Consider the following 25470-nt stretch of genomic DNA (forward strand, 5'->3'; position numbering starts at 1 on the left):
GAATAGCACAGAAATGCCCCATTTGCAAACCACAAGCTTGCATTGCTACATTACACATATTGGCTATGCCATTAGCAACAGCAAGTGTGCTGATAGGGTCAACCGTTGCATACCATTCTCTCCCATTTTCTATTCATGTAGTGCCACTATTGCAAGTCTGACACTACTGTTTTAAGACCCGTTACATAAAGATGCTTCTCGATCTCCCTTTGGAGAGGGTAAGGGTTCTATAACATGTCGGCCCCGTCTAAGAGGTTTTGGGTTAGTTTCCACTGGGTAAAGAAACCTATCCTGGCTGGTAATGTGGATGATGAGGCTTTCCCATGGGAGATCTGTCTGACATCCCCATGAACTCTCCCTTCTGTTACTCTTATAATCTCACTACTGGGTCATGTTCATTAGGGCACACCGTAACAAAACATTTCAAAATGTTGTGCAATGTAAAACAAAAATTAGCGTTTTTTTTGTTAACGGACATGCTCTGAGAGTACCTCCCCGTTTCAGAACGTTTTCCTCCGTTTGGTGCCTAATGAACACGACCCATGGTATTATACGAGATTGTCAAGGACGGATTTATTTCCTTCTTCCTGGACTCTCCTTCAGTCTTACTCAAACATATTCACCTATGGGCATAGAAGAGCACTGGTCATTGACCGAATGCCTGGATTGTGCATGAAAAACCTTGAAACACCACAGCAGTGATAAACACACCACACCTGAAGCAGGTGGTCTTGGCTACAGCTTCAAAGCCACGCTGCTCTGTCTTTGATCTAGGGAAGGGAAAGGGGATACCTAGTTAGCTGCACAACTGAATGCAGTCAACTGAAACGTGTCTTCTGCATTTAACCCAACCCCTCTAGGTTCTCTGAAATCACATCCACACTGGCAGAGGAAATGTTACCGCCACAGTAACTTAGCATGCCGTGCATCTGTATCACAGAAACAGACTTCATTAAATAGGAACACCACCCAAAGGCAAATGTCTGGACATTCAATCATTAACAGTGCCTCAAAACCAGTCTTAACATTCACTCAAACATCAAGTGGCCAATTGGAAACCTAAGAACCATTAGCCAGTACATGTAATGTTCAGTATGACTACAGCGGAGGAATGCCATGAAAAGAAAAACAGTACATGTAGCAACCCAACCTACGATATTTTAATGTTGAATAAGACAAAAGGTAGGAGGCCTTGATTGTGTGTGGGCAGACTGGGAACTGACAACACATGAAGCTGAACACAGCCAAGCATTCATATGGCCGATAGCTAGCTACTGCAGTGTGTTCAGAGAAGCCAATAATACAAGAGCATCTAAATGACACTTGTGGAAGAATGTGAAACGTGAAGAAGAATGTGTAAAACTCACCAGGGGGGCTTGTGGGTAGCGCAAGGTGGACAGAGCAGACACAAACAAGACCCTTTCAGCAATTCATCTTTAATATTGGGGAAAATCATGTATTGTACATTACTTTAAAACACTGTACAGCAAGGCTGAGGTTTGTCTGTCCAGTCAAATTATTTTTGTAAAATCTGGTTTAATAGTATCTAACAAAAGGCACAAAATCTGCAACAAAAAAAAGTATCCCTGAATGAATAACTTAATTATAAGAGTCAGTGTTAGTAACCATAACCCCACCTTAAGAACCTTGTCAAACGTTCAGCATGCAATTGTTCTCACGCAAATTACACAAATTATGTATTAAAAGATTAAATCGCATCTTATACCTTTTGTATACAGTATTCATGGCATTAGTTAATCATTCCATGTTTATTGAATATATACTTTCGCACCCATATCTGTACATTTTATTGCATATGAAAATGTCTTATCTGACAAGTACACATCATTTAATCTCCTTATCAAAAATCAAACCCACCGCTTGGAAAAAAAAGAGAGAAATGCATGCAAACCAGAAAAGGTTATGAGGTCTAGCTTGTCCCGAGGCAGAAAGTTGTGAGTTATGGATGATAATAAAACGACAGAGCCAGACATGAGAGGTAAGACCCTCACTGTAAGGTTAAGTTCAGTGTTGGATTTAAGTCCATGTGGGCTTGTATATTATGCGTTATATTCAAGTGCTCCCTCCAAGATCTTCAGCGCTCTCTCTTTACGTTCATATGTGCTTCACCATCCACTGGATGAGTAGCCAACCAGACTTCTCTGTGCATGTCTCTCATATATAGAGTCCAGTGGTCTTTCAGTGCTATATTTACTTGTTTCTCACTCTTCCCAGTCCCTCCTCCATCAGAAGACCAGTCTGTTGACAGTGTTGAACCCCCCACCTCCTCCTCCTCCCCCCGAGGGACCACAGCTGCCCGGGGGTTCGTTGTCGTCTGGTCCGTTGGGCCTGAACGAGCAGGAGGCAGAGGCCGCCTGGAGAGCTCGGGTTCGCGCGTTCAGCTCCTGTTCCTATTGGACAAAGGAGTTCGGGACCATTAAACACTGTTCAGAGGGTCGTTCATTAGGGACCAAACGGAGGAAAACAGAAACAGGCAGGGACTACCTAGAGTTTAATTTTCCATTGCAGAACGGTTTAAAAATGTTGCCCGTCCTAATGAGCATGACCCAGGAGTTTGGGAATTCTGTCTGAGCAAGAAAATGCAGCTCTGCTGTCCTCTAGTGGTTAAAGTCTTATTTTTTTGAGAGATTAACGACTCATGAAATTTCACTTGACTAATTGCATCTTGAAAGCACAAAGGAAATGTGTAACATGTGTATGGTTGGCTTTCTGAATACTTGCAACATGTTTTGATCAAAGCTTGTTCAGAACTACTTTAATCCTATCAATGGATACATGGAAAACAGGGTCCTGTTCAATTTTGAACATGGGCACAAGTTGAAAGGACAAATTCCAAAAACAAGTCCAAAAGAGAAGAGCAAAGCGTGACGTGACATTACCAGAAATACCCTGAAGAATATGGAAACGTGTCTGCCATACCGATGCCACCCCCACAAAAAAAAACGTATTTTCCCCACCATCACTGACTTTGCTGATAACCAGGGGCGCAACTTTGGATTTAGAAGTGGGGGGACATAATTTATTTAAAAAAATGTATCCAGTCAGATAAACACGCCAAACAGACTACCGACCGCTCAGAGGTCCTAAAGCACACCGTTGCCTTGTATCACATTCTAATGATAAAACTGGGGGGGGACAAAAATGCAATTTCAGAATGTGTGTGTGTGTGTGTGTGTGTGTGTGTTTCCCCAGTGAAAGTTGCACCCCTGCTGATAACTACTTTGTTGAGGGAAAATGTACTGATACAATTATGATATGTTGTCTCACCTAGCCATCTTAAGATGAATGCATTAATTGTAAGTTGCTCAGGAGAAGAGCGTCTGCTAAATGACTAAAACGTAAAAACGCATGCACCTCAGCATCCCATGCTAATCAAGCAATTAGAGGAAGGTTATTGGAGGCTAGCGTGATCATAAGTGAACACATTCCACTTCCCTGGGCCAATACATTAGCATAGCCTGATGCATAATTTAGGTCAGGATTACACTAAATGGTTATGCTAATGGCTGCGTCACCCCTCCTTGGCCTGTATTTAGAGACAGAAATGACAGGCGCCGACACAGGGTGGGACTGGAGGGCTTTTTATATGGAGATAATTGGTTTGAGTGAGTCGGCTTTTCACCCTTCTTCTACCCTGTTATCTAAAACTGGTAATGGAGAGAGATGAAAGTAGATTATTATAATATGGGCTGTTGCCCCCTAGTGGTTAAGAGGGTAGGGGTCAAAGGTGAGGCTTGTCCTACTTGTAAAGCCAAGGGAAGAGGCTGCTTACACGTCACCAATTTAAGAGTTAATTCGATGAAACCAAAAAAAATGCACTGATAACTAAGAGAGACAATTTCCTTTTTAAGGTTTCAAACCAAAAATGAACATACTGTAAATGAAAGTGAGCAGAGCACTTGGATAAACACGAGCAAACAGAAAACGCCTCATTCACTATACTGTAACTCCTCACACCCCCTTCTCTCACCTGTAAAAAGAGCTTGTTGTCCTTGGTGACGGCGTCCATCAGTTCTTTCTGCAGCGGAGGTTCAGAGCCCAGTCTCATGCCGTTGGCAGTCACTCCCCCGGTACTGTTCTGCCCCCCGGTAACGTCCTGTTTCCGGTAGATCAGCACGTAGGCCGTGTCCTTGGGGAAACGGTTGGTGACGTTCTGAACCGACCCCAACGAAGTGAACGTCACCCTGCTGTCGTTGAACAGCAGCCAATCCCCGGCCGCCTGGCCTCCGCACACCTCCTCCACTTCCTGTTTGGGATGAGTCGCCCCGGAGCAAGTGAGTGCGATGGGCTCAGTCTGCCCGTTCCCAGGCTCCTCCCCCAGGGCGAGGGGATTGGCTAGGTGGTGTTGGGCTCCATCAGCCCCGTTGAGGTTGCGGCCGTAGGAGTAATAATGGCCGCTCTCCGACGACATCCCAGAATGCATCACTACAGAGCTGAGGACATAGGGAACGAACTGGGCCGCCGGCCACACCCCTACCTCACTTTCTCCTCCTGCCATCCCGTTGTCACTCTCTAGCCCAGTCTCCTCCTCCTCCTCCCTCTGCGACGGCTTCAGTTTCTTGGCCAGGTTTTCGCTGCTCTCGGGTGAGTCCACTTGGAGTGGAGAGGATGGTGGCGAGGACGAGGACGAAGAGTGTTTGGGTGGAGGGGCGTGCACGGGCAGTCTCATGAGCGGCGGGATGGTGACGTTGTCCAGGATTTTGCGGCGCACATGGCACTTGGCGTCGTAGGAGAACCTCAGCAGCGTGAGGATGAGGTACTCGGGCGCCGCCACCACCCTCATCCCCCGCTCCGCCCGCTGCAGCGAGCCACACTTCTGGCAGAAGTAGGCGTTCTCCTTGTCCAGGATCTCTGGCGCCAGGAAGTAGTCCACCAGGTCAGGAACAGACAGTGGTGGCTCGTTGGATCCTGGAACAAAATGGACGCCGGTGGTGGAGGCCATGACGGGTTTGGAAGGGCCTATTTCGGGAGCCTCGCTGCCTCCGTTGACAGCCCCCTGGCAGGGGCCCCGGGGTTCCTCTGAGGGGCCCTCGGTCTGAAGAGGGCTGGAGGTGGTGGAGGGACAGAAGGCCAGGGATAGGTCAGTGAAAGGTTCTTCTTTCTCCGAGACACTGTTGCATGTCATACAGCGGATACCCGTGCTCAGCCTGCCTCCAAACATCCTCTCAATCAGCGTCCTCTCGTCATTCCCCTCGGACTTCCCCTCCACAGGGGCCACGGGTGACACTCTGGCATCCTCCGCAGAGGTTTCACCCCAGGTGTCGTCGCTCGGTCCATTGCCAGGGGAGACGACATTTGGCTTGGCTGACATGAGAACCTGGATGGTTTTCTCCTCTTCGTGTAACCTTGGCAACAGAACACGAGACAAGAGAAAGTTCAACCAAAAATACAACATGCAAATGAATGTAACAGCATAATAAATGGAGCTGTCCTTTTCAATAACACCCATTCGAGTGAACATGAATTCTTTAACTTCTTAAAATACTTCTCTGAAAACACTAGATGTATACATACATTCTTTCCATCGATACCTGGAGTCATACAGGTTTTAGGAGTTGTAGGGTGCTCCAGCAGTCTACTAGATGGTGTACTACCTGTCCAGGAGGAAGGAGTTGTAGGGTGCTCCAGCAGTCTACTAGATGGTGTACCTACCTGTCCAGGAGGAAGGAGTTGTAGGGTGCTCCAGCAGTCTACTAGATGGTGTACCTACCTGTCCAGGAGGAAGGAGCTGTAGGGTGCTCCAGCAGTCTACTAGATGGTGTACTACCTGTCCAGGAGGAAGGAGTTGTAGGGTGCTCCAGCAGTCTACTAGATGGTGTACTACCTGTCCAGGAGGAAGGAGTTGTAGGGTGCTCCAGCAGGCTACTAGATGGTGTACCTACCTGTCCAGGAGGAAGGAGTTGTAGGGTGCTCCAGCAGTCTACTAGATGGTGTACTACCTGTCCAGGAGGAAGGAGTTGTAGGGTGCTCCAGCAGTCTACTAGATGGTGTACTACCTGTCCAGGAGGAAGGAGTTGTAGGGTGCTCCAGCAGTCTACTAGATGGTGTACCTACCTGTCCAGGAGGAAGGAGCTGTAGGGTGCTCCAGGAGTCTACTAGATGGTGTACTACCTGTCCAGGAGGAAGGAGCTGTAGGGTGCTCCAGCAGTCTACTAGATGGTATACTACCTGTCCAGGAGGAAGGAGCTGTAGGGTGCTCCAGCAGTCTACTAGATGGTGTACTACCTGTCCAGGAGGAAGGAGCTGTAGGGTGCTCCAGCAGTCTACTAGATGGTGTACTACCTGTCCAGGAGGAAGGAGCTGTAGGGTGCTCCAGCAGTCTACTAGATGGTGTACTACCTGTCCAGGAGGAAGGAGTTGTAGGGTGCTCCAGCAGTCTACTAGATGGTGTACCTACCTGTCCAGGAGGAAGGAGTTGTAGGGTGCTCCAGCAGTCTACTAGATGGTGTACTACCTGTCCAGGAGGAAGGAGCTGTAGGGTGCTCCAGCAGGCTACTAGATGGTGTACCTACCTGTCCAGGAGGAAGGAGCTGTAGGGTGCTCCAGCAGTCTACTAGATGGTGTACCTACCTGTCCAGGAGGAAGCGGAGGTACTCAGAACAGTCCTGCTGGGAACCTGCATTGAACCAGGGGGGCCGAGACGCCTCAAAGAAGACTCTGGGGGCGTACGCTGCCCTCTGCAGGAGAGACACACACACAAACTGAATGACCACTCACTGAATACACACACCAAGTGAAACGTCAGGGATGGAGCCATAGTCATTTCCATTGAAAAACCCGATGGCCACTGACAGCAGCGGGAGACAAACCTGGGTGTGTGAGAGGAAGGTGAAGAGGAGCTGCAGTTTCTTCATCAGTGTGTTGGCAGTGGCATCATTCAGATGTAACGATAAGACACGCCTCCTGAAACTGGGCCAGGACCATAGAAGGGTTCGTGCAGAGCATTTCATAAGAACTTCCTACATAAATATTACAGCATTATATCATTCTATTGTGAGGGGATTCAAGTGAGAATGTATATAGACAGCTTTGTTAACCACGTGGTCAATTCAATATAAATGCAAGGTGTAGTTGTGTGTGTACTAAATCCACTGCTCACTCTGTGGCTGAGAAGAGTGTCTGTATGATACTGTTCATGTAGCACGTGTTTCCCAGGTTGACGAGGCCAGTCTTGCCCGTCTCAGACTTGCCCGGCAGCCTCAGCAGGCCTGAGGCAAACGAGTTGGACTGGGACGTCCAGGCACTTTGGTTCAGAACCAGCTTGATCTTCTCCTCCCCGGGCCCAGGTAGCTCCTAGAGGGGAGGGAGACAGCTTTCAGACACTCCATACACCCCGTTTACTGTACATGAGCTGCACAGTATTGTACACTGTCCGAACTTTAAAGGTCTATCCTACAATAATGACGACATTATTCACGACAACACAAACACTCAGTTGGTCACATAAATAACGTACACCTACACCCCCCCCCATGTCAGGTGGATCATAATATAAGGACAGTAAATGTTTGATACATTAACAAAAAGGGCACCACTCGTGTGATCACTCGTTGTCAAGGTGTCTTACTTTGATGGCCTCCAGGATGTCGTCGTAGAGGTCAGGGAAGCCAGAGTACTGGTACATCATACAGTGGACGAGCTCTGTGAAGTGCAGCAGGAAAGCCTTACTGGTGGGCAGGCCGTCCCTCTTCAGACTCTGAACCAGGTCCACTATGTGTGGCACGACCTGGGGAACACACATTGAACATATTGTAGACAAACATTTACATTAAAGTCGTTCAGCAGACGGACAGTTAAGCGCATTCATCCTAAGATAGCTAGGTGAGACAACCAACGTATCACATTCGTGGTACGTCAATTTATCCTCAACAGCTAAGTCAGTGCTAGTAGACATGTTCTTGGTCACATGCATATCACATCTGTTACAAGGTGGATAGGTGCAATGGAGGAAACTAGGCACTGCATATTAAAGGCCGACTGATTAATCGGAATGGCCGGTTAATTAGGGCCGATTTCACGTTTTCATAACAAATCGGAAATCGGTATTTTTGGACACTGATTTGGTCGATATTTAAAAAAAAAAATTTTTTAAGTTAAGAACACATTCTTATTTTCAATGACGGCCTAAGAACGGTGGGTTAACTGCCTTGTTCAGGGGCAGAACGACAGATTTTTACCTTGCCAGCTCGGGGATTCAATCTTGCAACCTTATGGTTAACTAGTCCAACGCTCTAACCACCTGCTTTACATTGCACTCCACGAGGAGCCTGCCTGTTACGCGAATGCAGTAAGAAGCCAAGGTAAGTTGCTAGCTAGCATTAAACTTATCTTAGAAAAAAACAAAAATCAATCAATCATAATCACTAGTTAACTACACGTGGTTGATGATATTACTAGTTTATCTAGCCTGTCCTGCGTTGCATATAATCGATGCGGTGCACATTCGCGAAAAAGGACTGTCGTTGCTCCAACGTGTACCTAACCATAAACATCAATGTCTTTCTTAAAATCAATACACAAGAATATATTTTTAAACCTGCATATTTAGGTAATATTGCCTACTAACATGAATTTCTATTAACTAGGGAAAATGTGTCACTTCTCTTGCAACAGAGTCAGGGTATATGCAGCAGTTTGGGCCGCCTGGCTCGTTGCAAACTGTGTGAAGACCATTTCTTCCTAACAAAGACAGCCAACTTCGCCAAACGGGGGATGATTTAACAAAAGCGCATTAGCGAAAAAAGCACAGTCGTTGCACGACTGTACCTAACCATAAATATCAATGCCTTTCTTAAAATCAATACACAGAAGTATACATTTTTAAACCTGCATATTTAGCTAAAAGAAATCCAGGTTAGCAGGCAATATTAACCAGGTGAAATTGTGTCACTTCTCTTGCATTCATTGCAAGCAGAGTCAGGGTATATGCAACAGTTTGGGCCGCCTGGCTCGTTGTGAACTAATTTGCCAGAATTATACGTAATTATGACATAACATTGAAGGTTGTGCAATGTAACAGGAATATTTAGACTTAGGGATGCCACCCGTTAGATAAAATACGGAACGGTTCCGTATTTCACTGAAAGAATAAACGTTTTGTTTTCGAGATGATAGTTTCCGGACTCGACCATATTAATGACCTAAGGCTCGTATTTCTGTGTGTTTATTATATTATAATTAAGTCTATGATTTGATATTTGATAGAGCAGTCTGACTGAGCGATGGTAGGCAGCACCAGGCTCGTAAGCATTCATTCAAACAGCACTTTCGTGCGTTTTGCCAGCAGCTCTTCGCAATGCTTTAAGCATTGCGCTGTTTATGACTTCAAGCCCATCAACTCCCAAGATTAGGCTGGTGTAACCGATGTGAAATGGCTAGCTAGTTAGCGGGGTGCGCCCTAATAGCGCTTCAAACGTCACTCGCTCTGAGACTTGGAGTAGTTGTTCCCCTTGCTCTGCATGGGTAACGCTGCTTCGAGGGTGGCTGTTGTCGATGTGTTCCTGGTTCGAGTACAACCTACAACTTACCTGGGAATATTGAAGACTCATGTTAAAAGGAACCACCAGCTTTCATATGTTCTCATGTTCTGAGCAAGGAACTTAAACGTTAGCTTTCGTACATGGCACATATTGCACTTTTACTTTCTTCTCCAACACTTTATTTTTGCATTATTTAAACCAAATTGAACATGTTTTATTATTTATTTGAGGCCAAATTGATTTTATAGATGTATTATATACACCGCTCAAAAAAATAAAGGGAACACTTAAAGAACACATCCTAGATCTGAATGAAAGAAATAATCTTATTAAATACTTTTTTCTTTACATAGTTCAATGTGCTGACAACAAAATCACACAAAAATAATCAATGGAAATCCAATTTATCAACCCATGGAGGTCTGGATTTGGAGTCACACTCAAAATTAAAGTGGAAAACCACACTACAGGCTGATCCAACTTTGATGTAATGTCCTTAAAACAAGTCAAAATGAGGCTCAGTAGTGTGTGTGGCCTCCACGTGCCTGTTTGACCTCCCTACAATGCCTGGGCATGCTCCTGATGAGTTGGCGGATGGTCTCCTGAGGGATCTCCTCCCAGACCTGGACTAAAGCATCCGCCAACTCCTGGACAGTCTGTGGTGCAACGTGGTGTTGGTGGATGGTGCGAGAAATGATGTCCCAGATGTGCTCGATTGGATTCAGGTCTGGGGAACGGGCGGGCCAGTCCATAGCATCAATGCCTTCCTCTTGCAGGAACTGCTGACACACTCCAGCCACATGAGGTCTAGCATTGTCTTGCGTTAGGAGGAACCCAGGGCCAACCGCACCAGCATATGGTCTCACAAGGGGTCTGAGGATCTCATCTCGGTACCTAATGGCAGTCAGGCTACCTCTGGCGAGCACATGGAGGGCTGTGCGGCCCCCCAAAGAAATGCCACCCCACACCATGACTGACCCACCGCCAAACTGGTCATGCTGGAGGATGTTGCAGGCAGCAGAACGTTCTCCACGGCGTCTCCAGACTCTGTCACGTGCTCAGTGTAAACCTGCTTTCATCTGTGAAGAGCACAGGGCGCCAGTGGCGAATTTGCCAATCTTGGTGTTCTCTGGCAAATGCCAAACGTCCTGCACGGTGTTGGGCTGTAAGCACAACCCCCACCTGTGGATGTCGGGCCCTCATACCACCCTCATGGAGTCTGTTTCTGACCGTTTGAGCGGACACATGCACATTTGTGGCCTGCTGGAGGTCATTTTGCAGGGCTCTGGCAGTGCTTCTCCTGCTCCTCCTTGCACAAAGGCGGAGGTAGCGGTCCTGCTGCTGGGTTGTTGCCCTCCTACGGCCTCCTCCACGTCTCCTGATGTAGTGGCCTGTCTCCTGGTAGCGCCTCCATGCTCTGGACACTACGCTGACAGACACAGCAAACCTTCTTGCCACAGCTCGCATTGCTGTGCCATCCTGGATGAGCTGCACTACCTGAGCCACTTGTGTGGGTTGTAGACTCCGTCTCATGCTACCACTAGAGTGAAAGCACCGCCAGCATTCAAAAGTGACCAAAACATCAGCCAGGAAGCATAGGAACTGAGAAGTGGTCTGTGGTCCCCACCTGCAGAATCACCCTCTTGCTAATTGCCTATAATTTCCACCTGTTGTCTATTCCATTTGCACAACAGCATGTGAAATTTATTGTCAATCAGTGTTGCTTCCTAAGTGGACAGTTTGATTTCACAGAAGTGTGATTGACTTGGAGTTACATTGTGTTGTTTAAGTGTTCCCTTTATTTTTTTGAGCAGTGTATTAAGTTAAAATAAGTGTTCATTCAGTATTGTTGTAATTGTCATTTTTACAAATAAATAAATAAAATAAATTTAAAAAAATATATATATATATATATATATATTTAATATATTTATATATATATATATATATATATACGTGCATATATAATATATATATATATATATACGTACCTAAATAATATATATATATATATATATATTATTTAAATCGTCCGATTAATCGGTATCGGCTTTTTTGGGTCCTCCAATAATCGGTATCGGCGTTGAAAAATCATAATCGGTCGATCTCTACTGCATATAGCAGTAGAATAGCACTAAACACACTGATGTAGTGACTGGTAAATACATCAACCTTCACATGCTACATTAAGCCTCCCTTTTGTCATTGGGGGGGTGTCACACTGACTTAAATGTAATCAACCTATTAAAATGAATTGACAATCATGGCAGATGAAACCACCACCAGTCAACTAAAGGACCATCATGGTGCTTTAAACACTTTACACCTCATTAGTGGAAGAGCCCTGCTGAGAGGAGAGTGCTTCTGGGAAATGGAGTTTAATGGAGCCTGAAGGCATTTCAGCTAAATGGGGGGAATGAGGGAGGGATAGACATGCGGAGCGCAATGGAACGAGTTGTATTGTGTGTTTCTTACCAAGTGGAAGGCCTCGGGAGAGTGTTGGAAACTCAGCAGCATATGGGAAAGAACCACTAGGGCCCCCTGTCGCACGATGGGGTACCACAGACGGTTGAACACCTACACACAAAGATAAAACATACAGCATATGTATTGTACACACACTGACACAGAAACACAATTCAGAAGTGATATAGCTAGACACCATAATGACCAAACTACAGAAACACATTTTCGTTCATGTGATCATCTATTCATCAGTTCTAACTGAAGTTACTCTGTAGTTATAGATGCTATCACCACAGAGTTTCTAAACCCAGAGGCGCAACGTCGCAAGACTTCCGGGAACGCTTGCGAAACAGATCAGGCTGGGGTTTGACACGTCAGTGAGAGAAGTGAAAAATTGTTCCTTAGTTGTGACTTGTCTCAAAATCTAAAGTCACAGCCTAGATTCCAGCCAATGTCTTCAGTAGTTGAACATGTTATTACTCCAACCTCGTGAAAGTGACAAACTGACACGTTTTCATTTTTGTCAAATAGTACTTTATATCGAAGGAGTGCCTTTGATTTGACGGACTGCACGGTTCAGCGCTAGATGACCGTTCGACCCGATGACGGGTTTCTGCGCATGGGCTTAGCTAGCCAACGTCGCCATGACATCACCTACAGTGTGATCGGGGGTTTCTATTGGAGAAGCAGTTTCTGCCCATCTTCATATAGAGTACTGTCTTTGCTATTACCATGTGAAACTACCATCTTAGCTCATTGGTGCATTGACACTCACTGCTGAGGTAATAGTGGTCAGTACACTACCCACCAGTTCAATCTTAAGCAGGGTGACATCTATGAGGATGGTGAACTTCTGCACCGCAGCCAGCCCCTTCAGCAGGGCAATGACCCACATCTCCACATGGTGGGCTAGAGGCCAGGACAACCAGTCAATCATCCTGAGGAAGGAAAGAGAGAGAGAGATGGAGAGAACGGTAAGTAAGGGCAGAAAAGCTCTATAAAATCACTACATCCCATCTAGTATACACACCACAAATACAACGGATTCATTTATTCACTTTAGCTAATGAAAAAACACAGTAAAGGCACCCAGTGACCTGCAGAGTGCTTGAGTCATGCTGGTGTCTTTGACGTTCTGGTCGGTGGTAAGGCTCTTGATGAGAACTGTGATCATCTGGAGAGGTATGTGCTGGACCAGGCTGGCTAGGGCAATGGAGGGGTCGAAGGAGGGGTCTGTGCAGAACACAAAAGTATAATTGACTGATGTTTTTTTTGTTGGGTCACAGCTTATGAAATATGTCCCAATTGTATTTAAATGTCTAGTTTACCATCTCTACCCTAACCAAGTGACCCAATTCAAGTCTGATATTGAGCGGTGCATGAACTCTCCACCACCCTGGATCATTAAAATGAAAAAGAAGTTACTGTTCCAAGTCTCAAGCATGTGCTAACAAGCCTGACATTCCTAGTTTTTCCATAGGTGGGTGAAGGTGGAGGTCAAATTAGTGACTGCATTAGAAAATAATATAGTGTACTTTACTTCTGTACAGTAAAAATTTATATTGTATTTGAAACTGCTCATTTTGTTCAAATTATTTATAAAACTTTATTTAACTTTTATTCAATTAAGAGCAAATTCTTATGTACAATGATGGCCTACTGGGGAACAGTGGGTTAACTGCCTTGTTCAGGGGCAGAACGACAGATTTTTACCTTGTCAGTTCGGGGATTTGATGTAGCAACCTTTCGGTTACTGGCCCAACGCTCTAACCACTAGGCTACCTGCCGCCCCAACTTGTATGGGGCATTGATGCATAGACACATACAGTGCAATCTGTGCGTGTGTGCTCATCTGTGACTGTGTGTGGTGCTCCCTCCCTCAGTCTCACCAGTGGAGGAGATTATAGCGAACACCTCCTGCAGAGATGGCAGCAGTGTGACCGGCTCCGCCTTCCAGATGTTCTGCAGCAACGTGCTGACCTTGGTCACCTGGTCCACATACTCCCTCAGCTCCTGCTCCTGGCTGGCCGGACAGTGGAAGTACCCAATGGTCCTCACCAACTGCTGGCAGAACAAAATGGCCGCCTTCTCCCGGGGGATGCACTGTACGAAGTCTGAGAGCATGGTGGCGAGACAGGCGCACAGGGCTGGCTCAGGCCGTTCGCACACCATCCTTAGGATTTCTGTCTGGATGATGGAGAAGATATCCAGCACCGAGGGGCAGCTGATCAGCAGCCGCAGGCAGCCATGGATGTAGTCAACCACGGCCGGGTCCTTGCGGTCCAGGGGGCCGTAGCCCTGCTGTAACAGGCCCAGGACAAAGTCTTTGCTGAAGAAGAGCTCAAAATCAGCACGGTGGTAGCGGGCATATGCCTCCAGCACCTGGAAGCCCACCTGTTTCTGGAAGGCGTCTTCGCCCAAGAAGATGAGGCGAGTGGTGAGGGTGTACAGGGCCTGGCATTGTTCTGCCGTGACCGCTTTCTCTGCGGCTTCGACTACCTTCTTCACGATGGCCTTCTTCACTGGGACTGAGTGAGAGGAGCTGACCAGCGCCTCTAGAATCTTGTCCATGATGGCAGGCGATCTATATAGCTGTAAGGGGAAAGAGCAGGGAGCAGTCCACACCTAAAAGACGAGAGCGAGCAGGACATCAACCACCATTAGTGACCAGTTACTTATTCTGGCTAGCTTTCCATTTCTTCCTGGCATGTCCACCACAGCTAGCTAGCTACACGTATGATTCGGTCAACAACTTGTAAAAATCGTTTTTACCATTGCTGAAAAGTTATATAAGCATAGCAATATCACACGGCTATGAAGCTAACCACAGGTAAACAAAAACAACACAGCATCATGCTTTGCCTTATCATCACAAAGCTAGCTAACACATTGAGCTAGTTACAGTAACCACAAGCGGCATGTTATCGAATTCAAATTATCTGAGATTAAAGGCATTGATGCACAAATAAAACATGTGTGGATAACAAACGTTTTTTTCGCAATCTAGCTAGCTAACGTTCTTTAACAAACTAGTTAGCTATGCTAGCATGACGTTAGTTGTGTATGGTATTGTAACAAAGCAGGCCGGAGATGTCACTAACTTAGCTAGCAGAAATGTATCTTCCCAAACATCACGTAGCAATATAATTCATAACACCAACATCCGATTAAAATATCATAAAATAACAGTTGACATTAGTCGCCTGTTGACAGCTCATTCATCTCTTATTTTGACATTATAAAATCAGCTGATTTAAAAGCCCTGCAGAAACGTCATTCCGATGGACCACGAATTTTTCTAGGAGCCTTCTGCTTTTGACGATCTCATTGCCTGTTTAATAAAGAACGAAAATGGCGACTATAAAATAAAATATATAAACGTTTTGTGAATTACAGGTTTGTTTAAATACAAATATAAACATACTGACAATGGTTTGTAATGACTTAAAACGAAATGTATTATTCCACGGACTTCTTTTACGCACTAACTGAGCTCATAGCCATTGGATAGGCATAGCATTTAGACTGGTAGAGTAGCAGATGGATTATAAATCAGTAAATTTGTGCCGTTTTTGCATTTTGGGGGGGAAACACGCAGCCACGCTACCAAAGTCTCGCGAGACAAAGCGGAACCTTTGTGAACGCGGGTAGCGGGGAAAGGAAGCTAGTGAATGAATCACTTGTAGCCAGTCAATCTCTTTCATAATAAACAGTAGGACTAGAGCAGCGTATTTTCTGAAAGAAAGTTTTTGAAAACCATATCTGCCATTTATAGGCGGACGAAGTAATCGAATAAACAGACGATCGGTTTAAATCGAGGAAGAAATTCGGTAGCAATGTCCGAGACTGGAAACGGCGTGGAGCTGCGGGAAGAGCAAGCAGTTGAACTTGAAGAAACCGGAGGAGTGGAGGTGAGCCTGAACAAAATAATAATAATACAAATTCTGAGCCCATCATTTGAAAAAATGTCTCAACAAGTTTTAGATTATGCTAAAATCAACCATATGTCCTTTGTGACTTCCAAATCGAGCCATCTCAAACTTTGTCTTTGCTAGCTCGAGTTGTTTAGCTAGCTAGCATTTGCGTCGTTAGCTAACGTTAGTCGACAGCCCCGACCCATCTTCCCGGAGAGTGTGTTTCGCAGTACTGTATAGTAGAGCTAGCAGCTAGACTGTTTCATAAACACTCAGCTAACTATGCTAGCTAACGTTACAGCTAATACACTTTATTTTAATACGCATCAAGGGTTTCTATACAATTGTAGCAGTTGTTTACATCTGTTTGACGCTGCATTCGATCCTCTTTATACTAGTGCAGCTTATCTCACATTAAGACAACAGGGAGGTCCCAGTCAAGTTGTGACATCAGTGATCTTCATGTTCGAAAGTCGGAGTTCTAGGGCAGTTTTTCCCGAACCTGGTCCTCGAGTACCCCCAACAGATTCGTTGTTGTAGCCCCTTGACAAACACACCTCATTCAACTCATTGAGGGCTTGTTGACAAGTTGAACCAGGTATGCTTGTCCAGGGTTACAATAAAAATGTGTACTGTTGGGGGTACTCGAGGACCAGGGTTGGGAAAAACTGCCCTAGAACTCCGACTTTCGAACATGAAGATCACTGATGTCACAACTTGACTGGGACCTCCCTGTTGTCTAGAAAGATGCCCAAGTTTCCGAGTTAGATGACCTTTCAAAATATTTTTCCCAGTTGGAGATTGGGGAACTCGAAAAAAACAATGTCTTGAAGGCACTTAGGTCGGAAGTCTGAGATTTCTGAGTTCCCAGTTGTTTTGAAAGTGGTGTTACATTCCTCTTTTCCAGGAAAAGGATGATGCGTCAGAGGCCAGCAAGGAGGAGTCTTCTGAAGCCGGACAGGATGCCCAAGATGAGGACCCCTCTTCATCTACAGCGCCAGCCTATGAGGAGAAAGTGGTAATGGCACACTACTAGATGTTCATTTACAGTTTTAATATGTAATTTGTTGCTCACAAAGTTTCACTGCTTTTCTGTCTGTAGGCATCAGACCGGACCAACAGATTTGAGTACCTACTGAAGCAGACAGAGGTGTTTGCCCATTTCATCCAACCCGCGGCCCAGAAGACCCCCACCTCCCCGCTCAAGATGAAGCCAGGACGCCCTCGTGTCAAGAAGGACGAGAAACAGAATCTCCTCTCGGTCGGAGAGTGAGTATACAACGCAACACGCAGAACAACTTGACCCGATGATTCGTCAGTCTTCCGTGGGAGTACATTGGGTGTACATGTGGGGCATTTGATATGCTGTCTCTGATGAATTGCGGGTACCCCTTTCTCTCTTTGACAGTAACCGTCATCGTCGCACAGAGCAGGAAGAGGATGAAGAGCTGCTGAGCGAAAGCAGCAAGACCACCAACGTCTGCACCCGCTTCGACGAATCTCCCTCCTGTAAGCAGTCACATGGTTTTACTTATTAAAGCAACAATATGTAACTTCTTGGGCGACCTGACCAAATTCACATAGAAATGTGTGTTATAGATCTGTCGTTCTCATTGAAAGCAAGTCTAAGATGCGGTAGATCTGTTCTAGGTACTCATTTTCTAAGCTATCCATGGTTAAGTTGTGCATCTTTTACTTTCGGTTTTGTACACCAGCTTCAAACACCTGAAAATACAAAATGTTTTAGTTATGGAAAATACATTTCACAGCGGTTTAGATGGTACAAAGATTCTCTATACTAAACTTGCTTGTTTTGTCACAGACTGAAATTAGGTGAACTATTAGAATTTTTGCAACCAGGAAATGGCTTCTGCATAGTGCATCTTTAATGTAGCAAAGTCCTGACCGGGACTACTATAGTCCATATTTGAATGGAAAGTATGTCAAACTTGTGCACTACTGAGTATGTTGTGCTGTATCTATCTCCCAACAGTTGTAAAAGGGGGTACAATGAGAGACTACCAGGTCCGTGGTCTGAACTGGCTCATCTCTCTGTACGAGAACGGAATCAACGGGATCCTTGCTGATGAAATGGTAGGTTCTTGTTTCAAACTAAAGTGAAAAATATTACCTTTTTGGTATTCCGATAGTTCTACATGCATATCTCTTGATCACTAGCTGTTTGTGTGTGTGAGAGAGATACTCATGAAGATTACTCCTGCACTACAGCAGTAACAGCATCCAAAGACCCATTCATGCTAAAATCGGTATTCAAATTATAGTTAATTTTTTATTTTTATATATACTCTCACCTTGCTTGTTGTCCTTCAGGGTTTGGGTAAGACCCTGCAGACCATCTCTCTGCTGGGGTACATGAAGCACTACAGGAGCATCCCCGGGCCCCACATGGTGCTGGTGCCCAAGTCCACCCTGTACAACTGGATGAACGAGTTCAAACGTTGGGTCCCCTCCCTCAAAGCAGTCTGCCTCATCGGAGACCGAGAGCAGAGGGTGAGCTATGAGCAGCAGCAGACCACATGAATTCTCTGATGTAAAATGAACAGGGCATGTTGATTGCTGTAGATCAACTGGAAAGCATTGGGTGGTGACTGTGGGACAGTGTTGAGGCTTATGTGTTTTCCAATGTTCCATATGGGAAGAAATGTTGTCATGGAAATAGTCAGTTAATGTCTATCTCCGTCTGCAAATGAAAACGTAACACGTAGATTTCCTGCGACGTAAGACTACTAATGGATATTCTGCATAATGCAATCCAATGCAAGTCAGTCATTTTTCAATAACTTGTACTACAGCAGTTGCAGCGCGTTAGACTGGTGATGTTGCTGGGGCTTTGGGCTTGTGCCCCACCTATAACCCTGTATCTTCACCCTCTTTCCCCCCCCAGAATGCCCTGATCAGAGATGTGCTGCTGCCAGGGGAGTGGGATGTGTGTGTCACCTCTTACGAGATGCTCATCATAGAGAAGGCCGTGTTCAAGAAGTTTAACTGGAGGTACCTGGTCATCGACGAGGCCCACAGGATCAAGAACGAGAAGTCAAAGGTTAGGGAGCTTCTAAAGTTGACACGCACACACACTGTATACATATTTGATCAAATGTAAATATGTGATTTAAAATGTGTATATACACTAACAAAACATCAATGGGCTCAACTCACAAAAGACTCTTAGATGGTTTGTCTTACCTGTGTATGTTTGTGCTGTAGCTGTCTGAGATAGTGCGTGAATTCAAGACCACCAACCGTCTGCTGCTAACCGGCACCCCGCTGCAGAACAACCTCCACGAGCTCTGGGCCCTGCTCAACTTCCTGCTGCCAGACGTCTTCAACTCCTCAGAGGTAAGAGGCAGATAAAATAGGATGAGGTTTAATGTACCTGAGGGGAACAAGATGTTGAACACACAGACAATTACCCTCTACTAATACTACAGTTTAGGAATAACGCTTAGTAACACTTAGTGAAAATAACAATATTCTCTATTTTTCACTTATTTAAAGGGCCCCGAAAATATGGATTGATGTAACTTTTTATTTTTCTCTCTAAGGACTTTGACTCGTGGTTTGACACCAACAACTGCCTGGGGGATCAGAAGTTGGTGGAACGTCTTCACACTGTAAGTATCTGAAACACTTCCTTACATTTAACGGTACTGTATACGTGAATATGTACTGTGTATATATGAATAGTGAGTAAATAGTATTTTTGTCTCTTGGTGCCTTGACAATGTGTTACTTTCAATTTTAATGTAATAACATCTTATGTTGTTCTTGTCTATAACTGTTTTTTTGTGGACCCAGGAAGAGTAGCTGCTGCATGTTCAACAGCTAATGGGGATCCTAATGAACTAAACATGTAACCATGTACGTTTTTATCAAATAGTGTTACCATTCATTGGTTTTTCTCTCTCTGTGTGTGTGTGCGTGTGTGTGTAGGTACTGCGTCCTTTCCTGCTGCGTCGTATCAAAAATGAGGTGGAGAAGTCTCTGCTGCCTAAGAAAGAGATCAAGATGTACGTGGGGCTGAGTAAGATGCAGAGAGAATGGTGAGTAGCCCACACACAGTCAACGTGTGCCCTTTCCCTGCCAAACAAATTCTTCAACCCTATACACTGTGTATTGAAAACACTGTCCCGTCTCTCCTCAGGTACACCAAGATCCTGATGAAGGACATAGACATCCTGAACTCTGCAGGGAAGATGGACAAGATGCGTCTGCTCAACGTCTTGATGCAGCTGAGGAAGTGCTGCAACCACCCGTACCTGTTTGACGGGGCCGAGCCCGGCCCGCCTTACACCACCGACCTGCACCTGGCCGTCAACAGCGGCAAGATGGCCGTCCTTGACAAGCTGCTACCCAAGATGAAGGCTCAGGGTGGGTGGACAAAAGGCTCCCCTCTAAGATCAGTTACAAAATTTGTATTTTTATGGCCTGTTTGATGGCTCTGTGGCCCTTTCAACTCTAAAGTTGATATGGAGACAGTGTAGTGTAAAGGCTATTTCAGACTTTTTGTGATTCAAACTACTATGCTAAAGTTGCAGCAATGTAGGCATGGTGGATGAGTGATTGGTGGCCATTTTGAACTCCCCTCCCTCTCCCAGGCTCCCGTGTGCTGATCTTCAGCCAGATGACCAGGATGCTGGACATCTTGGAGGACTACTGCATGTGGCGCAACTTCGGCTACTGTCGCCTGGACGGACAGACGCCCCACGAGGAGAGACAGGTACGACTATGACTCCCACTCCTGGATCTCATTAACGGCAGTGGATTATTACCCTGGTTCCCAGATCTGTTTGTGCTGCCTTGGTGTGACATTGACCATAGGAGCTGGCAGGGCAGCACACACAGGGACCAGGCTAATAAATGGCTTGTAAATACAAATAATTGAACTCGTTGCAGTTTTAGCACGCTTCATTTAACACTACATTTCCCATGTTCCCTTGTTCCTCTAGATCTCCATCAACGCGTACAATGAGGAGAACAGCCCTAAGTTCATCTTCATGTTGAGCACCAGGGCCGGAGGGCTGGGTATTAACCTGGCCACAGCTGACGTGGTCATCCTCTACGACTCAGACTGGAACCCTCAGGTCGACCTGCAGGCCATGGTCAGTACCTCTCATTGACCCACGTTAGTGGACTAATTAATCAGTCTTTTATATGACATTTTACTATTACTTTAATTAGAATTTGCCCTACGGATTTAACATGGTCAATTTCCCCCTAGTTTGAATCATATCACAACAAGTGAGCTTACATTCAATAGAATCTCTCACCAGTAACTTAATTTATCAAGATGCTTCTACCTGCTTACTGTTAGACACTTACCTGATTGGTTCATTTAACTTTTCTTCTCAGGACCGAGCTCACAGGATTGGTCAAAAGAAGCAGGTCCGCGTGTTCCGTTTCATCACGGAAAACACAGTAGAGGAGAGGATCGTGGAGCGGGCCGAGATGAAGCTCCAACTGGACTCCATTGTCATCCAGCAAGGTACTGCACCGGTGGACATTTTGGATCTCCTCTTCCCAGTTTCAAACCTACACTATTGAAGTAAATGTCTTGGTAATGCAACTGACTGACTTGTCTGTGTCTACTGTGTCTGTTCTGCAGGAAGGCTAGTGGATCCCAACGCCAACAAGCTGGGGAAGGACGAGATGCTGTCTATCATCCGGCACGGCGCCACGCACGTCTTCGCCTCCAAGGAGAGCGACATCACCGACGATGACATCGACGAGATCCTGGAGCGAGGCGAGAAGAAGGTCAGAACACAGACGGACTAAAGGCCTAGCGCTAGCATTGGGCCTAGCGTTAGCATTTATCTGCACTCAGATCATTTATATAATATGTGATAGCATTAGCATTGCTATATGTGGGTTGATATCTAGAGGCCAACACATTAGCAATGTGTTGCTAGATGCTAACGCCTTGCTGTGTGTTTGTATCTGACAGACCATGGAGTTGAAGGAGAAGATGAACACCATGGGCGAGAGCTCCCTGAGGAACTTCACCATGGAGTCCGACAACAGTGTGTACACCTTCGAAGGAGAGGACTACAGGGAGAAGAAGAAGGTGGTCACCAACTGGATCGAGCCACCCAAGAGAGAGAGGAAGGCCAACTACGCCGTGGATGCCTACTTCAGAGAGGCCCTGCGTGTCAGCGAGCCCAAAGCACCCAAGGTAAGCCTCGCTACCGCCGGCCTCTGGCTATGTATACTCACGCCACTGGGATAGCTGTGTGGAATGAATCAGACCATCTTTCTCCATGACTAAAACTCCTGTCCTCCTCTTCCAGACCATCTTTCTCCATGACTTAAACTCCTGTCCTCCTGTTCCAGACCATCTTTCTCCATGACTTAAACTCCTGTTCTCCTCTTCCAGACCATCTTTCTCCATGACTTAAACTCCTGTCCTCCTCTTCCAGACCATCTTTCTCCATGACTTAAACTCCTGTCCTCCTCTTCCAGACCATCTTTCTCCATGACTTAAACTCCTGTTCTCCTCTTCCAGACCATCTTTCTCCATGACTTAAACTCCTGTTCTCCTCTTCCAGACCATCTTTCTCCATGACTTAAACTCCTGTCCTCCTCTTCCAGACCATCTTTCTCCATGACTTAAACTCCTGTCCTCCTCTTCCAGACCATCTTTCTCCATGACTTAAACTCCTGTCCTCCTGTTCCAGACCATCTTTCTCCATGACTTAAACTCCTGTTCTCCTCTTCCAGACCATCTTTCTCCATGACTTAAACTGCTGTTCTCCTCTTCCAGGCTCCTCGTCCACCTAAGCAGCCCAATGTGCAGGACTTCCAGTTCTTCCCCCAAGGCTGTTTGAACTGCTGGAGAAAGAGATCCTATTCTACAGGAAGACTATCGGCTACAAGGTATACAACATGTACTGTTACTAGTGTAACTGGTGGTACATCGGTGATGGCAGGCGCCACTTAAAATGGGATGGGCTGGGCTCATAGTAATGGCTGGAATGGTATATATGTGCTTGAGTCGTCCTCCCGTCACCAGCCTCCTCTGTGGTCAATTATGATGCCGTCAGTATGATAATGTTCCATCAGACGGTGGCCATTTTGCAGTTTCAAACCAACAGTCGGTTTAGTTTAGAATGGGATGTATCTGTTGAGTGTTTAAGTGTATATGTGATATACATTTTCTCTCCAGGTTCCTCGTAACCCAGAACTGCCCAACGCGGCTCAGCACCAGAAGGAGGAGCAGGCCAAGATTGACGAGGCCGAGGGCCTATCAGAGGAGGAGCTGGAGGAGAAGGAGAACCTCCTCTCGCAGGTAATTGGCTGAAACAAGACCTCCAACTTAAACACTCTAGACATTCATCATAGTGCCCTACTCCATGTCATACTTATAGAACTACATATAGTTCAGTTGAGATACTCTTTAATGGCTTCAACTACAAAGTAGAGACAAATGTTAGCATTTGTGGCTAGTGTCGTTACAAACTGTCATCGATCTCTGCACAGGGCTTCACCATCTGGAACAAGCGTGACTTTAACCAGTTCATCAAAGCCAATGAGAAGTGGGGGAGAGATGACATCGAGAACATCGCCAGAGAGGTGGAGGGCAAAACCCCAGAGGAAGTCATGGAATATTCCGGTAAGAAAAAAAAACATTTTCCTTTTTTTTTTTTTTTTGCAGAAATGTATCTGAATCTACTTCTTATATAGCTAGTGGACATTACTCCCAAGTGTATGACAGAGATCTAGCTTATTATGATCTAAACGTGTGTATGTGTGTACACACACAGCTGTGTTCTGGGAGCGCTGCAACGAGCTGCAGGACATTGAGAAGATCATGGCTCAGATCGAGAGAGGAGAGGCCCGCATCCAGAGGAGGATCAGCATCAAGAAAGCACTGGACACAAAGGTAAGCCATTTCAGTGAGGTCATCATGAACAACATTGGGGAGCCAAGACCTTTTATTTTGATCAGATGCTCGATACAGTTGTGAAAACGTCTGGGCACTCCCAACCCTTCTGAAGGAATGTGTCAGGAGCTGGTGTCTGATCATTACTACCAGAGGCTTACCATAGACCCTGAAGGACATCTTTTCTCTCCCTCGTTGTAGATTGGTCGCTACAAGGCGCCGTTCCACCAGTTGAGGATCTCGTACGGCACCAACAAGGGGAAGAACTACACAGAGGAGGAGGACCGCTTCCTCATTTGCATGCTGCACAAGCTGGGCTTCGAAAAGGAGTCGGTCTACGACGAGCTGCGCCAGTGCATCCGCAACTCGCCCCAGTTCCGCTTCGACTGGTTCCTCAAGTCCAGGACCGCCATGGTGAGTGGAGTGGCCCCGGGCCGACAGTGGAATTAAGTACACCTTTGTTGTAGAATCAATAGAGTACAACCTGAAGGTGGAAATGTGTCTTTACTTCTTCAGTAACATGATAACCATTCATTCAAAACATTCTACATTTCAAGAGTTGTGGTTGTATACTAATGCGTGTGTTTGTGTGTAGGAGCTCCAGAGGCGATGCAACACCCTGATCACCCTGATTGAACGAGAGAACATGGAGCTGGAGGAGAGAGAGAAGGCGGAGAAGAAGAAGAAAGGACCACGGAGTCAGTCTTCTGTAAGATCACAACGCTCCACTTCCTGCCCATCACTGAACTCTCTGGTCATGCAGTCCTCTATCTCTGTGCATTGTCCAGGAAGACACACACGACACTAACAATATCACACAATGCTCTTTTCCACTATATAGTCCTGTCTAAACCAATATACCATTGTAAGCAGACGTTATTCTATGAAGTGCCGATTTATTTTTTTATTTTTTAATGATTATTTGAGCTGACACTCCTTTTCTGTCTTCCTCTTCATCCCACACTTCCTCAGGCTCAGAAGCGTAAGGGAGAAGGGACCCCAGACCAGCGAGGAGGCCGCAGGAAAAAGCTAAAGCTGTGAGGTGGTGATGGTCAGAATGAGGGCAGCGGCAGGCAGCAGCATAGTAGCCGTAGTGTCTGTTTGTTTTGTACGGGTTACCGTGGTGATACATGATGATGATTTACTGTATAAAACCCAAGAGGACTGAACTTTTCTTCACTATAGCGTGTCGTTCTATCTAGAAGATTCCAGGAGGGAACCTGGGTTCTTAGTGTGGATTTAAGGCAGCCCCCCGCACCTCTCTGATTCAGAGGGGTTGGGTTAAATGCGGAAGACACATTTCAGTTATACAACTGACTAGGTATCCCCTTTCCCTATAGTATTCCTTCTATTCACAGGCCTGCTAGTAGGGAATAACTGACATACTGCAGCTGCGCTGATTTAGTTGAATATTTTTTTTGTTCGTTTTACTTTTCTACCCTTTTTTACTAGTACTTGAGGTGACGAGAAATGTATTTATGCCTGTTGGTTATGTTATCATATTCCATTGATTGTACCGATACCTGTATGTATCCCCACTCCCACTCTGTTATGTTACCGACCTACATTGTAGAAAATGTATTTTTGGAACGTGTCACTAATAAATTACCCCTTTTTTAAAATAAGTCTATTCTTATGGGAAAAATATATACTTATGTTGAATATCTGTGCAAAGCTTTTCACACAAAGGGCA

At 45.7% G+C, this 25470-nt stretch overlaps 2 protein-coding genes across 4 annotated transcripts; one reads left to right on the forward strand and one right to left on the reverse strand.

Moving 5' to 3' along the window:
• Positions 1-1420: 1420 nt before the first annotated feature.
• On the reverse strand, positions 1421-15500 carry LOC106602359 (ubiquitin carboxyl-terminal hydrolase 38). Of its 3 annotated transcripts, none has more exons than XM_014194953.2 (11): positions 15395-15500; positions 13856-14591; positions 13064-13199; positions 12775-12904; positions 11976-12077; positions 7589-7747; positions 7121-7314; positions 6831-6930; positions 6592-6698; positions 3992-5366; positions 1421-2411 (listed from the first exon to the last, which is right to left on the reverse strand). In XM_014194953.2, exons 2-11 carry the CDS (start codon positions 14535-14537, stop codon positions 2247-2249), a joined length of 3150 nt encoding a protein of 1049 aa, XP_014050428.2. In that variant the 5' UTR covers positions 14538-14591; positions 15395-15500; the 3' UTR covers positions 1421-2246. The 3 variants fall into 3 exon arrangements, with proteins under 3 accessions (XP_014050428.2, XP_014050427.2, XP_045572527.1); XM_014194952.2 differs by lacking the exon at positions 15395-15500 and adding an exon at positions 15068-15304; XM_045716571.1 differs by lacking the exon at positions 15395-15500 and having other exon boundaries at positions 13856-15308.
• Positions 15501-15580: 80 nt separating this feature from the next.
• LOC106602346 (SWI/SNF-related matrix-associated actin-dependent regulator of chromatin subfamily A member 5) lies at positions 15581-25399 on the forward strand. The gene is given in 24 exon segments (XM_045716572.1): positions 15581-15877; positions 16788-16898; positions 16983-17149; positions 17289-17389; positions 17874-17974; positions 18212-18391; positions 18786-18941; positions 19106-19237; positions 19444-19512; positions 19832-19941; positions 20043-20269; positions 20497-20618; positions 20848-21000; positions 21251-21383; positions 21504-21652; positions 21843-22070; positions 22659-22701; positions 22704-22771; positions 23061-23183; positions 23375-23507; positions 23659-23777; positions 23979-24191; positions 24373-24486; positions 24750-25399. Coding segments are annotated over 24 exon segments (3096 nt in total). The 5' UTR covers positions 15581-15802; the 3' UTR covers positions 24819-25399.
• Positions 25400-25470: the final 71 nt, after the last annotated feature.

Source organism: Salmo salar, chromosome ssa04 (assembly GCF_905237065.1).
Source record: "Salmo salar chromosome ssa04, Ssal_v3.1, whole genome shotgun sequence".
Lineage (NCBI taxonomy): Eukaryota > Metazoa > Chordata > Actinopteri > Salmoniformes > Salmonidae > Salmo > Salmo salar.

Coding starts and splice junctions, on each gene's coding strand:
- LOC106602359 (XM_014194953.2), bottom strand. CDS start 14,537: ATGGACAAGATTCTAGAGGCGCTGGTCAGCTCCTCTCACTCAGTCCCA. Junction 7,315..7,588: donor ACATCCTGGAGGCCATCAAA/GTAAGACACCTT, acceptor CCTCCCCTCTAG/GAGCTACCTGGGCCCGGGGA. Junction 6,931..7,120: donor ACACTCTTCTCAGCCACAGA/GTGAGCAGTGGA, acceptor GTCCTGGCCCAG/TTTCAGGAGGCGTGTCTTAT.